Source organism: Lepidochelys olivacea (assembly GCF_965140295.1).
Source record: "Lepidochelys olivacea isolate rLepOli2 genome assembly, chromosome: 8".
NCBI classification, from domain to species: Eukaryota; Metazoa; Chordata; order Testudines; family Cheloniidae; genus Lepidochelys; species Lepidochelys olivacea.
This window is the reverse complement of record NC_140418.1, coordinates 47821564-47837202: the sequence shown is the minus strand read 5'-3', so window position 1 is coordinate 47837202 and position 15639 is coordinate 47821564. Positions and strand designations below refer to the sequence as shown.

The 15639-nt window shown below is 46.9% G+C and overlaps 1 protein-coding gene across 3 annotated transcripts in view; it reads left to right on the top strand.

Annotated features, from left to right (window-relative positions):
* The window catches only part of PBX1 (PBX homeobox 1), a 238946-nt gene extending 231188 nt beyond the window's left edge, over positions 1–7758 (top strand). For all 3 annotated transcript variants that reach the window (XM_084636418.1, XM_084636417.1, XM_084636419.1), the window contains one exon: positions 3837–7758. In XM_084636418.1, coding sequence (XP_084492544.1) covers positions 3837–3929 — 93 coding nt within the window. In that variant the 3' untranslated portion in view covers positions 3930–7758. The remainder of the gene's footprint in view (positions 1–3836) is intronic.
* Positions 7759–15639: the final 7881 nt, after the last annotated feature.

Sequence of the window (15639 nt, the reverse complement as noted above, 5' to 3'; positions counted from 1 at the left end):
CCCCTTCTCCTCCTACCATAGTCTCCTGTAGTGTGCTGGAGAGAGCAGGTCCCTCTTCCCTACTCTAACAATGTGACTGTCCCTAGAAAAGCACCACATCTTTATCCATCATCTCCCTGAGACACACACACTCCACAGCCTGGGATACAGCTGGGAGAGCCCCACTCTGCTTTGCAAACAGCCAGCAGGATCTGTGACTGTGGCATCCCTGGGGCTGCTGATGGAAGGAACAGAGAGACCGTGGCGTTTTGCGGCACCCGGCCACAGAACAATGGGGTTTTCCTGCTCGCCAACACGGTGAATTTGTTGTGGAGTCATTAAGAGGGAATAAATCCAGAAACCCAGGAGGTCATTGCACAGAGTCCTTTCCCGGACGGTAATTGCACTTTAGGACAAATGAGCACTCAGAGGTGGCTTGTTAGTGATTTTTATTCTACTTAATAACCCGCAGGAAAGCCAGGCGGGGGATTACCCTGGGTGTTGACATGGCAATAAGGAAGGAAGACATCTCAAATTCCACAGCATCGGACACAGCTCACGTCCAGCAGGGCAGCCAGAGTTTGGCTGGGATCCTGGGGTCAGTTCAGCCATGAGGGCCCCTTTTCTGGAGTTGGTTCCTGCATGGAAAGGGATTTCCTGAGGCCCCCTAGGCCAGCCTGGATTGGGGGGCGCTCACTCCTGAGTGTGCTCACCGTAGAGATCACAACCCCATTGGCCTTTGAATGGCACCAAAGACCTGGGCAAATTCATGTCTATAATACTCTTCCTCCACAAGGGGTTCTCTGCCCCTTTGCCAGGGCCCCCTCTCCTCCCAGCTTTCCCTGCTTTCATACCTGCTGCCCATCAGCAAGACCCAGCCTCACATCCTTCCAGCCGGAGAGGACTTCCATCGTTACCCCCACAGGGGGCGTGGTAGTTACTGTACCCGATGTGCACCCAGCTCCTCCGGCTGTGCTGCTTCCCCTTTCTGCCATCCTACCTCTCTCTGTCTCTTTGTCCTGGCATGGCGGAGCATCAGCCCAGGAGCAGGTCTCCATTATAGCACCTTAGCCTATTCGGTGCGGGCAATAGGGGCCAGACAGGCCAAGTCCTCTGGTTAACCCCAGAAGAGGACAAACGTGGGCAGGTTCTCTCCACATGGCCATGCCAGCACATTTCAAGTGGAAGGGCCACTCTGGTGGGCAAGAGGGGAGCGCTGTTTCCATGGCTTTTCTTGAGTCTCGGGCTTCTCAGCTGAAGACGTGAGCCGGGGGGCTGGTCAGTGCTAGTCCGTAACTCTTAGCAGTATGGTGCTTTTCATCTTTCGAAGCATTAGCTGATCCCCCCCAATATCTCTGCAAGGCAGACAGGCTTTGTTATCCCCCTTTCACAGCTGGCCAGGTGAGCCCAAAGCTGCTCAGGGAGAGTTGGTGCGAGAGCTGGGGTTGTGACTCCCTGTCTGCAGTGCAAGGAAAGTTTTCGTGGGGGCCCATGAGACCCTCGCCTTGGGAAGTGTGACAAGTTTTCTATTGTCCCTGTGTATGGGGATACCTGGTTCTCTGAGGTGTTGGGGAGAAGCACGTTAGACTCTCGATGGTGGTGCTGGGTTTTCTGACACGGACAATTGACCATTAGAATCTGGATTGTGAGCATCCAAATCTCAAAGATGTCAAAGTTCCATCAGGCTTCAGAGGGGTAGCCGTGTTAGTCTGTATCAGCAAAAACAATGAGGAGTCCTTGTGGCATGTTAGAAACTAACATATTTATTTGGGCATACCTTTCATGGGCTATAACCCATCCGATGAAGTGGGTTATATAGCCCACAAAAGCTTATGCCCAAATAAATGCATTAGTCTCTAAGGTGCCACAAAAATCCATCAGAGAGTGACAGCTTTTAGTCACTGTCCGCCTCAGTGGTATTTAACTGGATGATCAAGGAGGTACCACTGAAGGGATCCATATTTCATTCCTGACTCCCTACACCATGTAACCCCTCCATGCAGAATGGTCTTTCAGTATGACGGGAGAGCCAGCATAAAATCATAAGGCGTGGAAAAGACCAGAAGAGGTCTTCTAGTCCAGTCCCCTGCACTGAGGCAGGACTAAGTATTATCTAGACCATCCCTGACAGGTGTTTGTCTAACCCGATCTTAAAATGTAGTTTGAATGTAGTTTCAGGATTATACTGATCCTGCTTGGTGGTGCCCGGCAGCTCCCCTCACTCCCCAGTAAAAAGTGCATGTCTTTGCAGACGTGCCTGCCCCAAAATGATGTCGGAATGCTTGGGGTTTTTTTCTTTACATGTTCAGAGGGTGTGTGTGTCCATCCCAGGTATCACCTTTCACATGTATCCCATGGAGCCAGCAGGCTATTTATTAGCAGAACCAGGAATTTAATCTGTCCTTTTAACCCTGTATCCCAACATGGCATCTAGATGATGTTGCAACCATGATAAAAACTTGAAAGCAAATTTCACACAGGTGAAAAGGGCCAGCTCAGCAGTCCTTAGAGAGAGCTGCTGCCACCATGCGGCCTCCCCAGACTTGCAAGCATCTCATACTTCCCAGAAACATGTTGCTCTTCGACTCCCAGCTTTCTGGAGCCGTCCTTAGAGTTCAGCTTGAATCTGCCAGCTTGATGAGTCACTCCAAGCCACATCAACTTAAACTCAGTGCATGGCTTTGTTTCACACCCAGGGATGCATGCATGAAGGGACAGTTTTTACCATGGCACTTGACGGCTGAAAAATGTCTCCTATATAGGAAAGATCACGCAGTATGTGGCAACTTTGCAACCCACACAAAAGAAAGTACAATCCGCCAGGCAGGTAGTGATGAAACTGGCCGAACCAGATAAGGGGCGCTCCACCTCTGCCGAACCCCATCCCATCAGATTCTGCATCCAATGGGATGTCCTGGTGTCTTTCAGGTACAGAGGAGAGACAAAGCCCGCCTCCCAGTTGAAGGTGATTTGCTTGGATGGCCAGCCAGTCACAAAAACCATGTCTATACCTGCAGGCATCTGACCCATATCAGCACTGGGCACTGTTCCTGTATTTGTGTTGTGTTGTGTGTGTGTGTACAGCGCCTAGCACAAAGGGCTCCAGGACTGGAGTTTCTAGGCACTGGGCTAATACAAATAATCATAATAGTATAAACAGGGCAGAGATATGGCCTCTCGCCCTGCTTTGAGCTGCACCAGGCCAGATGTCCAAGTTTTGCCAGCGTAGACACACCCAAAATGTTTGGGTTGGAAAGTTTCAACTTTTCACCCCAAATTTGACTGTTTCAGGTTTGGGCTGAACGTTTTTGGGGTTTCGACCAAAAAACATCGAGGGAAGCGCTTTCCGTGAAAATGGTGGTTTAGTCGAAACCCCAGTTTTCTGGTTTTGACAGACAAATGTTGACCAGCCCTAATTTGGGCACCATCACCCTCCCCCGGCCCCGTACAGCATGAGGTTATGGCACGCAGTCGTTCAAAGTCTGCTCTCGCGTCAGGTGCTGCACAGGGCTGGGGAGCAAGTTTGTGGCTGTGCTTGGAGGAGCTGTACTGAGCAAATACGGGCAAGTGGAAGCAGCCTCCGGTCAGCAAAGCCAATAGTGGGGATGGACAGTCTGTGAGGTGGCGTTCAGGGTAGGTTGCCCCATGGGGCTCAGGGCCAGATATTTAAAGGTACTGAGGTGCCTGAAGATGACCGGGCCCTCTGACTCCAGTAATATGGAGCCGCTTGGCAACAACAGCATGTGCGAAATGGCTGGAGCATGGTAGGAGCTAGCCAGGAGTAGGGGAGAAGGGAACGTTGGGCTTGGCTGTCCTGTTGATATAAAGCAACTGACTGAGCTCTTTGTTTCCCTCAGGCTAATGGAGGTTGGCAAGATGCTACTACCCCCTCCTCAGTGACCTCCCCCACAGAAGGCCCTGGCAGCGTCCACTCTGATACCTCCAACTGATCGCCCAGCAAATCGCATCCCTGGCTGACCCCGGCCCCACTTGGGGCCGGGGGTGGGAGGGGAGGGTGCTCTCCTGACACTGAAGCAGTCAGACTGGAGGTGGAACCAATCGGCCAAACACAAGAAGAGTCGCCTTCTCTTCTCTTCGTCGGGATGCTTTTTTCAGCCAATCTGGACACTTCTTTATACTCTTTTCCCTTTCTTTTCTGGGCAGAAGCCACCTCTCCCCTCACCACCATCCCCTCCCCAACCTTTTCCCTGAAGGATATTTTCAACAGTTAGAAGAATTTAAAGAGGAAAAACAAACAAACCAACAACAACAACAAAAGCATCTGTCCATTTCCATGCTGGTGTTTTGAAGAGCCAAAATTTACCTCACTCCTTTGCTAACAGGCAACCCACCTCCTTCAGCTTCTCTTGCGCTCACACTACCTCTTAGCAGGAATACTTCACATCCGCTCTCTCTTCTGCTGCTGCTTCACCACTCTTCCGGTTCTGGGGACAGAGCTAGCAGGACGCTTTCCTTTTCCGAAGTGATCCCAAAACCTCAGTGAGTCATCCCTAGGGCATTTCCAGCGACAGGGCAGATAAATGCATTCCCAGTGCTGCTGGGCATGTAGGAAAAGGGAGCAAAAATCCTCTGCTGAGGCTCTCCTCACTTTCAAAAGGTACCAGGACATTGTGCTTGCAAACAGGTGTAAATATCAAACGCTAACCCTTCCCTCTGCCACCGTGCTTTGCCTCAGACCCCAAACACAAGCCATTCAGCTCTGCAGCAAACACACCCGGCCTTTGCCAGTGTGCGAGGGAACCAAAATTAGCCAGTAGCCTTTGCATCATGGTACTTCTAGGAAGGAAACAGCAGAGAGCAGTGAGTGAGAAACTGTGGGCATCTGTAATGCTAACACTTAGCACTCATATAGTTTTACCCGATCATAGCACTGCAGAAACACTGGCGAGCAATTGATGGGGATGGGGCCAATTTGCACAACACTTATGTCTGTAGTGTCTTTTCTTGTTAGCACCGAGAGTGTTGCACTGGGTTTGAAAAGCAAGCCAGGCCTGGCTCGTGTTGTGTTCTGAGGGGGTGTGCATGCCTACCTGCTGGGGAACTGGATGGGCCCTGGGGTGCCCCTTCTGCAGGTACAGTGAGAAACAGGCAGATGTATCCATTGGTACAGTTTAGCCCTTAAAAGGTGTTCAGATAGCATCCTGTGAATTAGTAGGCATGAATGTTCCTTATAGCCAAGCAGATAAGCAGTGAAGACAGAAGGGCGAGGGGAGAGATGGATGCACACACAGTCAATACATAAGTTGTATGGACTGGATACTTTCAATAGCTATTAATAAACCAGGGCTGTTTTTGTCAGGGGGGGAAAATGCCCCATAAACTAAATAATTTTCTAGTTTGGGGATTTCTTTCAAATTAAGGTTCTGGTTTCAGTCCGCACCTTTTTGTGAATCTAAGACGTGACATGATAAGTACTAAAATAAATCATGTGACATTCCACCCAGCCAATCAGCACCCAGGATCTTCCAGCATTTTGCAGCAGGAGGATTTGCTCCCAGTGTTGGGTCTCCTGCAGGGCTTGGTCAGCTGTAGGGAGGAGAGGCTCCTGATTGGCCAAGAAGGAGGCGGGGTTTATTCTTGGTGGAACGTTCCATTGCACACTAACAAAACAAAATGAGATAAGGAGGGAAGGATGCAGCCAACTCTGACTTTTGCAACAGAGTTAAAATAGATTGATCTTTGTCTTCAGCTGGAGGCCTCTCTGGTGTGAGGGTGGTAATTCAAATGGGTGAACACAAAGCAGGGCAGCTCTGGTGGCAAGCCCTCCTCAGCAGGAGGGCAGCCTGCATTCAGAGTTCTGCTTGTGTGATGGGAGGGAATTACTGACTTTAATGGGAGGGATGATATGAAAATATGCCCAATCTTCTCTTTTACGAACTACAGCCCTGAGCCTGAAAACACGTACATGCAGCAGTCCCATTGACCTCAGTGGGTCTGCTCATAAGCATCAAGATAGGCATGAGTGAGAGTGTCTCAAAATCTAAGTCTTAAGAAGATCTCTGTGTGGGGGTTAATTATGCATACTGATCGCCATTTGCTAAATTGCAGAGCCATGTGATCATCAGTATCTATCCATGCACCTTTGAGCACATCATCTGCACTCTGGCCACTGACCTCCACTGGCCTTTTTTTTCCTACCAATTCCAGTATTAGCGTAGTGCAATTATTGAACTGCTTCAAGTAGCCACCATTTGAAATCAAAGCTCTGCCAGAAAAATAGCCATCCCTCCACCGAAAAAAATGTAGATTGGTTTGAGGCCAGACATGGGCAATAAACAGTCCTGCAAGAGTTTATGGACTTGAGATACTGAGTCCCTGCAAAAGCTAGAATTGGGAGCATGATTCTGTTGAAATGGGAAGATCCCAACTTACCAACAGGATGTACAACACTTGCTAATAACCCTGGGAGGCTCCAAGGTATTGGCTTTGAAATTTGTAACTATTTTTTAAATAGATGAGCTAATTTGGCTGGATTGTGTAGGTTTCTAAAATGTAGATATTTAGATCTCCCTCCCACCCCTGAGTCTTGTACAGTTGAATTCAGAGCTTTTTAGAAACTTGTACAAAAAATGACCAAAAAAATTCTCTCACTTTCTCCTGACAATTTTCCAGTCAGCTGTGTGCTGAGACACCCATGTTTAGAGGTGGAGGGATACAAAAAAATAGTCCCAATTAAAGTCCAACATGTGAGCCCCCTTTACTCACAATGGTAAGCAGTTACTCCCACAAGTAGTCCCTGCATTCTAGTTCATTGTGGTTATTCATGTAGCTACTCACCAGTGGGAGTAAATTGAACCATTTGGTCCTAAGCATTTAAAAATTGTCTAGATAATCTCTACCTGGAATGTATAGGACACATGATGGGGCAGCATACTATCCTTGGACTGACTGGGATAGCGCATGACGCTGCCAGTCGGGCGGCGTCCCATCCCACACCTGTGCCTATAAAGCTTTTATACTGCATCCCGCCATCACGTATTCTCTCTTGCCTCGTAGCTAAATGATGATATACAAACACCAAATCGCCCCCCAGCTGTTCTCCCAATATGGCGTCTTGGCAACATCACAGCCTAGGGCCTCGGTCTATCCAAGAACTTTAAATGCATGCTTAACTTGAAGCATGTGAGCAGTCCTGTTGAAGTCAGTGATTTCAGTTGACAAATGGGAGTGCTTATTTATGGGCTTACAGTTCAGCATGTGCTTAAGTGCTTTGCTGGAGTGGGGTCTGTGGTCCAGATCCTGTGACTGGCTCTAGGCAGGTGGACCTTCCCACCCTCCCACTGCCTGCATGGTGCCTCAGTGAAACGAAGAGGCCTCCATGTATGTGCAAGGGCCGTCTGCAGAGCCAGCTGTGATGGTACCTTTTGAAAATGAATCATTTGAGAAACAGATTTAAAGCCATGCCAACATAAAGCAGCCTGCCCCTGGCGATCCCTAGTCTGCTTGAGAATCGAACTTCGTGCCATCCACCTCCAGTGCAGCAGGGATCAGTCCTCAGAAGCGGTTAGCTGGAGCTGCATTTACCCTCCTTGCAGTTATCTCCCTGTCATTCTCCCATTCACCGCGGCATGACATTGCCTCCTTTATGGTATTTAACGTGTCACGTTTTTTGGTTTCCTTTTTCGTTCCTTTTACATTTGTTGTTGTTGCTGACTGGTTGGTTGCCTTTTTCTCACAAACTTTGAATTTTTTTTTCTTTTTTCTGCCCAGAAAATCCTAACTTCGATACCAAAAAAAAACAAAAAAACAAAATGAAACAAAAATTTAAAAAAAACAAAACAAAAAACAAAAAAACTGCAGAAAATTAAAAAAAAATTAAAACAATAAAAATTAAAAAAAAAACCTTGATGATTCTTTCAGCTTTATTAACATTTTCCATTGTTTCTTGCGATTTGTGTCTTGTTCTTTGTAGCATTGATGATAATGAACATTTGATACTGAATGTTCTTGTATATTCAGATAAAGGAAAAAAAACCAAAAAAGCAGTCTGAATTTAATAGTGTTTATAATAAAAAAAAAAATTAAAAATGACCCTCATAGCACGCAAAAGTGAACGGGGAAGAATTTCCACTCCAGTTCTTTCTGTGGCAAAAAGCGCTTCATTCCTGTATAGTTTATAACACCAAACTACCTACATTCATCTTCTCTTTCAGTTTGGTTTTTTTCCATTTTTTTTTTAATTTTATTTTATTTTTAATTTTCTCGCATTTGTGAATTAGTTCAAGAATGCTAGAAAACTGTAGAGTTGTGCACACTCATTTCCTCTTACACAATGTTTAAAAAGTGACAGTAATTCATTTTGTAAAACTTAAAAAAATAATAAAAAAAAAAGGGTTGGAATAGTGAGCATAATAGGTACATTCTAACACTTTATGTTTATTAACGTTGAGACCCAGTTAATTACGTTTTCTTTTCGTTTGCCTTCCTTTTTTTTTCCTTTCGGGGGCAATTATGATGATGATGATGATGATTTTTAAATTGTCCAGGACTATGGCCTTGTAAACGTCCCTTCCTCCACTTTTGATGTATATTCAAGGTGATGTGAAAAGCTTAATTGGCAAAAATCCATTTTTTTGGTTTGATTTTTCTCATGGAATCCGGTCGGCTCTGAAAGGACTTCACCCTGTTCCTCCTCCCTGAAAATTCAAATACTGCCGATCTTGGGCTCAGTTGCTCAAGTTCAGTGGAAGTTATGAGCCTAAATACCTTTGTAGAGATGAACCTAAGTGCCATGGTGTGGGCCAAGACACTCATCCTGCTAGGTGCAGGGGCAAGACTTAGCTATGGCCCCCAGTTCAGCAAACCACACCTACTTAGCAAAGCTTTTCAGCCTGTTCTTAAGTGCAGTTAGGGTCAACAGAGCACATGGTGAAAGTTAAGCACTTGCTAAACATTAGGATGTTTCAAAGGAATTTACGGTTGTTCAGCACCTAGATCCCATTGCATCTCTGTCTTTAGGTGCTGTTGAAAATCCTAGGCTAAACTGCTTTGCTGAATAGGGATGGACTTCATACTTAAATGCTTTCCTGAATCGGGGCCCCTGTGAAATGCAAGTCTTAGTCTCTGAGCTCAACCCTTTCAAATTTTGGAGTAGCAGCCGTGTTAGTCTGTATCCGCAGAAAGAACAGGAGTACTTGTGGCACCTTAGAGACTATCACATTTATTTGAGCATAAGCTTTCATGAGCTACGGCTTCATCAATTGTAGCAGGCCCAGCCTTTCACAGCGCAGCTGGCAGTTTCTTTCCGTCTATAATTCTGAGCACTATCAAATGGTAGGGTTTTGCTTTCCTTTTCATGATTGATCCCAGCAAAAACGTGCTGCTTCTCCTAGGGCTTGATCCAAACCTCATTAAAGCCAATGAAAGACTCCAGTGAACTTCGGATCAGGTCTAAAAGCACTGGCCCAAAACACTGATGTTTACAAAAATATCATTCCAGAACTTTGGCCATTATCATAGAATACATCAATATTTTGAATAATTGGATCCTCGTATTCTGATCAGCTTGTTAGAATTGGTGTGGAGTTTTTTGCCTCTCTATTGTGTATTGAAAAGCTTCCCCATTTCCTCATCGCCTCATCTAAACTCAATTAGGACCTCATCCGAAGCCTACTGATGTCAATGGAAATACTTTTTCACACAACCTGTAATTTAGACTATGGAACTCATTGCCACAGGATGTCATTGAGGCCAAGAATATAGCAAGATTCAAAAAGGAGTTGAAGATTTATATGGATAACAAAGATATCTAGAGTTACAATGTTAATAAAGAGTACTGGAAGGGAGAGAAAAAACATGTTTCAGGGATTAAACCAATCTCTATTAGGGCTTAGGATGAGCCCTTCATGGGCGCAGGGGGAGGAGGTCACCCCACATTTGCCTATTGTGGAGTTTCTTGCACCTTCCTCTGAAGCATCCCTTGCTTGCCACTGTTGGAGGCAGGATACTGGACTATACAGATCATGGGTCTGGACCAGTATGACTGTCCTAGGAAAAGAATTCCACGTACCTCCAGTGGGCTTTGGATCAGACGCTAAGGTAGAACACGTTTTCACCAGTCCGTGAACTGGACAGGAAGTTTGGAGATGAGTAAGAGCTAGGCCTTTGGCCTCCAATCCTGTGACCACTTACACATATGCTTAAATTTACACGCAGCAGGAGAAGGCGACTGATTTCACTGGGTCACCTCCCATGCAGAAAGTTAAGCACATGTATAAGCTTTTGTAGAACCAGAGGGCTGTATTTGGAAGGCAGACGTAGTTAGCATGATAAAGGAAAATAAAACTCCAGTTACCTCCTGAAAATAACACAGTTAAAGGTCCCAGTTCAAGGAGAGAGGTTTATAAAACCATTAATTTTAACCATTTCTTTCTTTTAAAGAGGTCCAAAAAAAAAATCTCAACTTTTCACATCACTAGTTGTTTTTGCTTTTTATCTTGAAGCTTCCTAGAATACTTTTGCTTTCACGCTCACGTTAGTGTTAGAATTAATAAAATATAAATCAGACATTGCAGGGTTTTTAAAACAAATTTCTCATTGCAAACCCTTTTCTTCTTGTAAAGATGTTCCAGTTGTTCTGAACTGCTTTTTCTTTGCTTTTGCTTTGCTTTTTTTTTCTAATGGATTCCAATTATAAAACCTAAAAGACTCTGCTGTGACTTGGTTTTGAAACTTTAAGCTTTTCTGCTTCTGTAAAGACAAAGGCCTATGTCTTTTTGACCCCAACTGAAACTTTTATGTTCTATAATGTTACTAACAAGGTGTAGGTTTTACAGTCTCCTGATTTGTACTGGTAATGCATATTCCAAATAAATAGTTTCTTTTGTTGCAAACACTGGTGTATTTCTTCAAAGCAAAACCAAACTGCTGAACATGTATGGTATTTTATATTCAAAGGCAAAATATAAGCGTGAAACAAAGCGGAAGCTAGTTGGAAAGGCGATTTGAAGGGCTGTGTATTGGTCAGCTCACATTCACCCCAAACCCAGCTCTGCCAATGAACCTCAATCCTGACCTCCAACACTGTCATACCACAGAGCTGGGGCATTCATAGATCTCAGAATGCGTCACAAAGGAGGTCAGTATCATTAGGCCTATATTACAGATGGGGAAACTGAGGCACAGGGCGGTATCATGACTTACCCGCCAGCAGTTCAGTGGCAGAGCTGGGAATACAACCCAGGTTGCCTGTGTCTTAGCCCAATGCCCTTCTGCTAGGGAACACTGCCTCCCCTTAAGCTCCCTTATTCGTTAACACAGCTCTCTGACAAAACTGCGCTGAAAGAAGCCATCTCCGCTGAATCCACCTGCTGGTGTCTCTTTGTTCAGGCCTCTGGTGACTGTGGCCTTTGGCTCCACCTAGTGATAGCACATCAGTCCCTTGCGTCGCAGTCTGTATTTTGCATGCTAACCCAGTCCTGGGCATCCACCCAGCTCTGTCAGTGCACCTTGTAACTGACCTACTTGCTGCATCACCAGCTAGTCCGGCCCTGAGCAAAGATGTCCGATTCTGCTGAGTTGCCTTCCAACCGTCATTCTTCCGCAGCAGCACAGCGCTGTAAAAGACACGGTTCCTGGAAAAGCTCCTGACTTGGTCTGCCGCAGCTACAGGTCGTCCTGGGTGGCTAGGATCATGAACATAAAAGGAGGACAGGTATGAAAACGAGACTTTTCCAAGAGCAATTAATTGCTGCTCTCACTCTTTGCCGTGACATGTCACCCCATCCCCACAGAATGTCGGCTGATAGCAAAGAGATGATGATACAGAAACTAGAGAGGGAATGGACTTATTAGTGCATCTACTTCATCTTCCCCACCCCGGCCACTGCTGGAGACTTCCCTCCCATGTCGTCTCCCAGGTTTTTGCAGCCTGGTTTCACATGACCCCAGAGATGGAGCTTTCACCATGTCTCTTGGGAAACTAATGGGGCTCTGCCACCATTAGGCAGCACTGCCTGGCGTTCAGCCTACGCCTGCTTTAGCTCAATGGCATCCCCTTACTGATGCATGGCAGAGGGTAATGGTGAATCACGCTTTTGGGGCTTGGCGTGGAGTGCTTCCCAACAAGCCTTAGCTATGATGTTCCCCACACACACACACACACTCTCACACGGACTTCTGGCCTCCGTATTTCTCCACAAGTGGTGCTCCCTTTCCAAGGAAAGCGTGTCAAATGTTTGGGAAACAACTGACTCTGAGTTTCACTCTGGGCGTTATCAACAGTCCAGACAACCTGCAAGAGCCTCATGAATCAGGAAGTGAGCTCTGACTTGGGAAGTGAGCAACTCAACCCTGGAAGGAGCGCCTGAAGTCGCTCTACGCTGCACCTGAAGGAGTGATTGTAGACATACCCCAGCTAGCGTTGATCTGGCTACCTCACATACCGTGAAGCCACAGCAGCACAGGCTAGCCACCTGCGTGTACGGCGGCAGGGGAGCCTGGAGATGTATCCTGCAGCTTCACTGCTACAGATGCCCAAACTAGCTAGCTTGAAGTTAGCTGAGGCATGGCTACATGAGCTGCAATCACACCTCCACTTGCAGTGTAGACATGCCCGTCTAGGCACAGCCCCTCCTGGGGGACAGCCTCAGAGTTAAGCCTTAAAGAGTGGGCCATGGTTGGTCCCCTAGCCTGACTCGTTCTTAGCTGCGGAAAGAGACAGGCGGGGCACCGCTGCTCTGCCTTTGCACAGAGGCCCCTGCGGAGCCGGAGTGCAAGGACCTCTGTTAGGCCAGAGCCCTGAGCAAGGGAGACATAGTCCTTGTGCACTAGCCAATGTGCCAGACTCACTTTGACCCCATCGGCTTAATACCATGTGACAATGGGGCAGGAGGGCAAAGCTGACCCCATATTGCATGTCTGGGCTAAAGTCCTTTCCACCCGAGCTGGTCAAAAGGTGTATTTTTTGGTATTATTTTTGTAAAAAAAAAAAAAAAAAAGGCCTTTGGACAAAATTTGTTTTTCAATGAAAAGCCATCAACTTCAGTAACATGTTTCTGTGACATTTTTGTAGTCGCCTTTTTTATTGTAAACATTTTTCAGAATCACTAGAAATGGTTTGCTCCCCGACCCCACGTTTGGAGGCGGGGGGCTGCTTTTTGCTAGTCAAAATGCTGCAACAAAGTCTTTCAGGAACATTTTTGATTAAAATAAAGTGGCTCACTTCCAGTGTTCTTTGTGGAGTCGTTGGAGCCCTGTGGGTCCCAGGATATGTTAGAGACACACAAGGTGCGTGAGGTAATACTGTTTAGGGGACCAACGTCTGCTGGTGAATGAGACAAGTTTTTGCCCTCTACCGAGCTCTTCTTCAGGGCTGGGCCAGAAGAAGAGCTCTGAGGAGCTTGAAGGCTCGTCTCTCTCCCCAACAGACGTTGGTCCAATGGAAGATATTACCTCCCCACCTTGTGTCTTTTAATTAAAAAAATATCAGATTAAATCAGTTTCGATCCCTGCAAGACAACATTTTTCAGGGATTTTTTTTCATTTAATTTTTCAGCTGGCTTGACTTTCCACTGCTTTATGCTACAACCTTTGTTCACCTAAGGGTATGTCTACACTGGAGTTGAAGGAGTCCTTTCCAAAGAGCCATGTAGATGGGATGCTTTGAGCAGCCAGAGGGGCCAGATGCCCTTTGTACAAGGTCAGCTGAAACCTTAGGGACACTCTCAAAGTGGCTGGTCCTTCCCAGTGCCATGCAGCCATGGCAGTGTTGCTGTTTTTAGTGCTAGCTTAGTCAGCACTAGAGCAAGGATGGTGACCTGTGGTGGAAAGTTCCCCTCCATATCCAGTGTAGACATGACTTCTGAGTCTGGCATTTGCATCTGGCTTTGGTTATTCAGGCTGTTCAACGCCGCCTAAGGGAACTGGTGTCTAGATGCCTTCAGCAGCTTTGAAAACCTCATTCTCCAACCCCCTCGCCCCACCGCCCAGCATACTAGGTGGCACGAATGCCAGTGCTACCGGAGATGTGACAAGCTTAAAGAAAGTTTGAGCATGCCAGGAAGAAGCTGAAGCCACAAGGAAGAGATTGCCCAAGTGGCTCCAGCTCTAAGTGACCTCTCCAAATACTTTGAACCAAATCAGGTGAGTCCCTAAAGGTTCAACTGGTTTCTTCACTGGGTGTCCTGGTAGCTCCTCAGCTGGCATTAATGGGCATACCACCACTACAGCCTCGACCGCCTAGGGAGGTTGATGTCTGCAAAGTACTTGGAGATCTTTGCATGGGAGCTGCCATGACAGTGACTTTCTCATGTCATTGTTTAAATGATTCGTCTGCTGTATAGGCCCTTCAGCCCACCTAGTCCCACACACCTCCAGTAGTACAGTCCTCTCTGCCAATTGCATGTCCCTGCTATCCCACTGCAAGGGACCCTGCTGCAACCTGTGAGCAAAGGGCATTTCCTGCTAGCACTGCAAGGTCCATTTCAAAGCTAGATTTGCGTCTGGAAAACTCCTGCAGGCTCCAAGAAGCAGCCAGCCCCGGTGCAGGCCATAGGGCTTTGTGATTCTGTTGCTGTGTGTGAACATGGTTTTCCCAGTGGCCGGGCCCTTCTCCCCCTAGTCAAGTGCTGACATTTGTTATGAGCCAGCTTAGCCTTTAAACGGAGCCCCTGCCCTTTCCGCTGACTCATTCCAAGTGCTCACCACTCCCTGGCTCACAAAAAGCATTTGACATTTGCTACTGGTGCAAGAACATTGTTTGCCAAGTACAAAAACCCCATCCTCCGATGGGAAAGGAATGAATGAATGAATGAATGAATACCTCGGAGCTTTCAACCCCTCTATTCTCCAATGCCATTCTCCACTGGAAAAAATCCCCCGAACCTGTTCTTCTTTGAGTGCTTGCAGGGCCCTTTATACTGGCTCTATGAGAGTGCAACTCCAGGGGGCACCAGAGCCAATGCAGTGGATGCCACTGAGGGGAAAAATCTTTCTGGCGGCGGTGCTCAGAGCGAGCACACACCTTCAATGGAATGGATGTGAACACACATCTCAAAGCACAGTAGTTACTGAAGGTTAGTAACCATTTTTTCAGGCATGCCAGTTTTACGGCAAATGGCACGCAAGGGAGTGGGCACAGTCACAGCCAAGTGCTTTTGACAACCATAATCCAAGGGATTGGGCACCCATTTTGCACCTTGGTCACCTGGAAGTGGCTTTTCAGTGGCAGATCAAGGAAGACATGAACACCTGCCCTTCAGGGTGTAGTCAAGGGCCTTAATCACGCAGTCAAGGTACAAAGCTGCATTTATCCCCTTAGAATTCAGATGTGACATTAGAGTTTCCCGAAAGTATCTGGAGGATTGGGAGGGGATGGGGCAGTTGTAGGGAAGAGGCGGGTTCTGGCTTCAGGCCTGACTTAGAATCATAGAATATCAGGGTTGGAAGGGACCTCAGGAGGTCATCTAGTCCAACCCCCTGCTCAAAGCAGGACCAATCCCCAGTTTTTGCCCCGATCCCTAAATGGCCCCCTCAAGGATTGAACTCACAACCCTGGGTTTAGCAGGCCAATGCTCAAACCACTGAGCTATCCCTTCCCCCAAAGGGAAGGGATACACTTACAACCCAAGATAAAAATAACAAGCAACCAGCAGGAATAATATGTTGCAATTGTATCTAAGGGGCTCAGATATTCTTGCC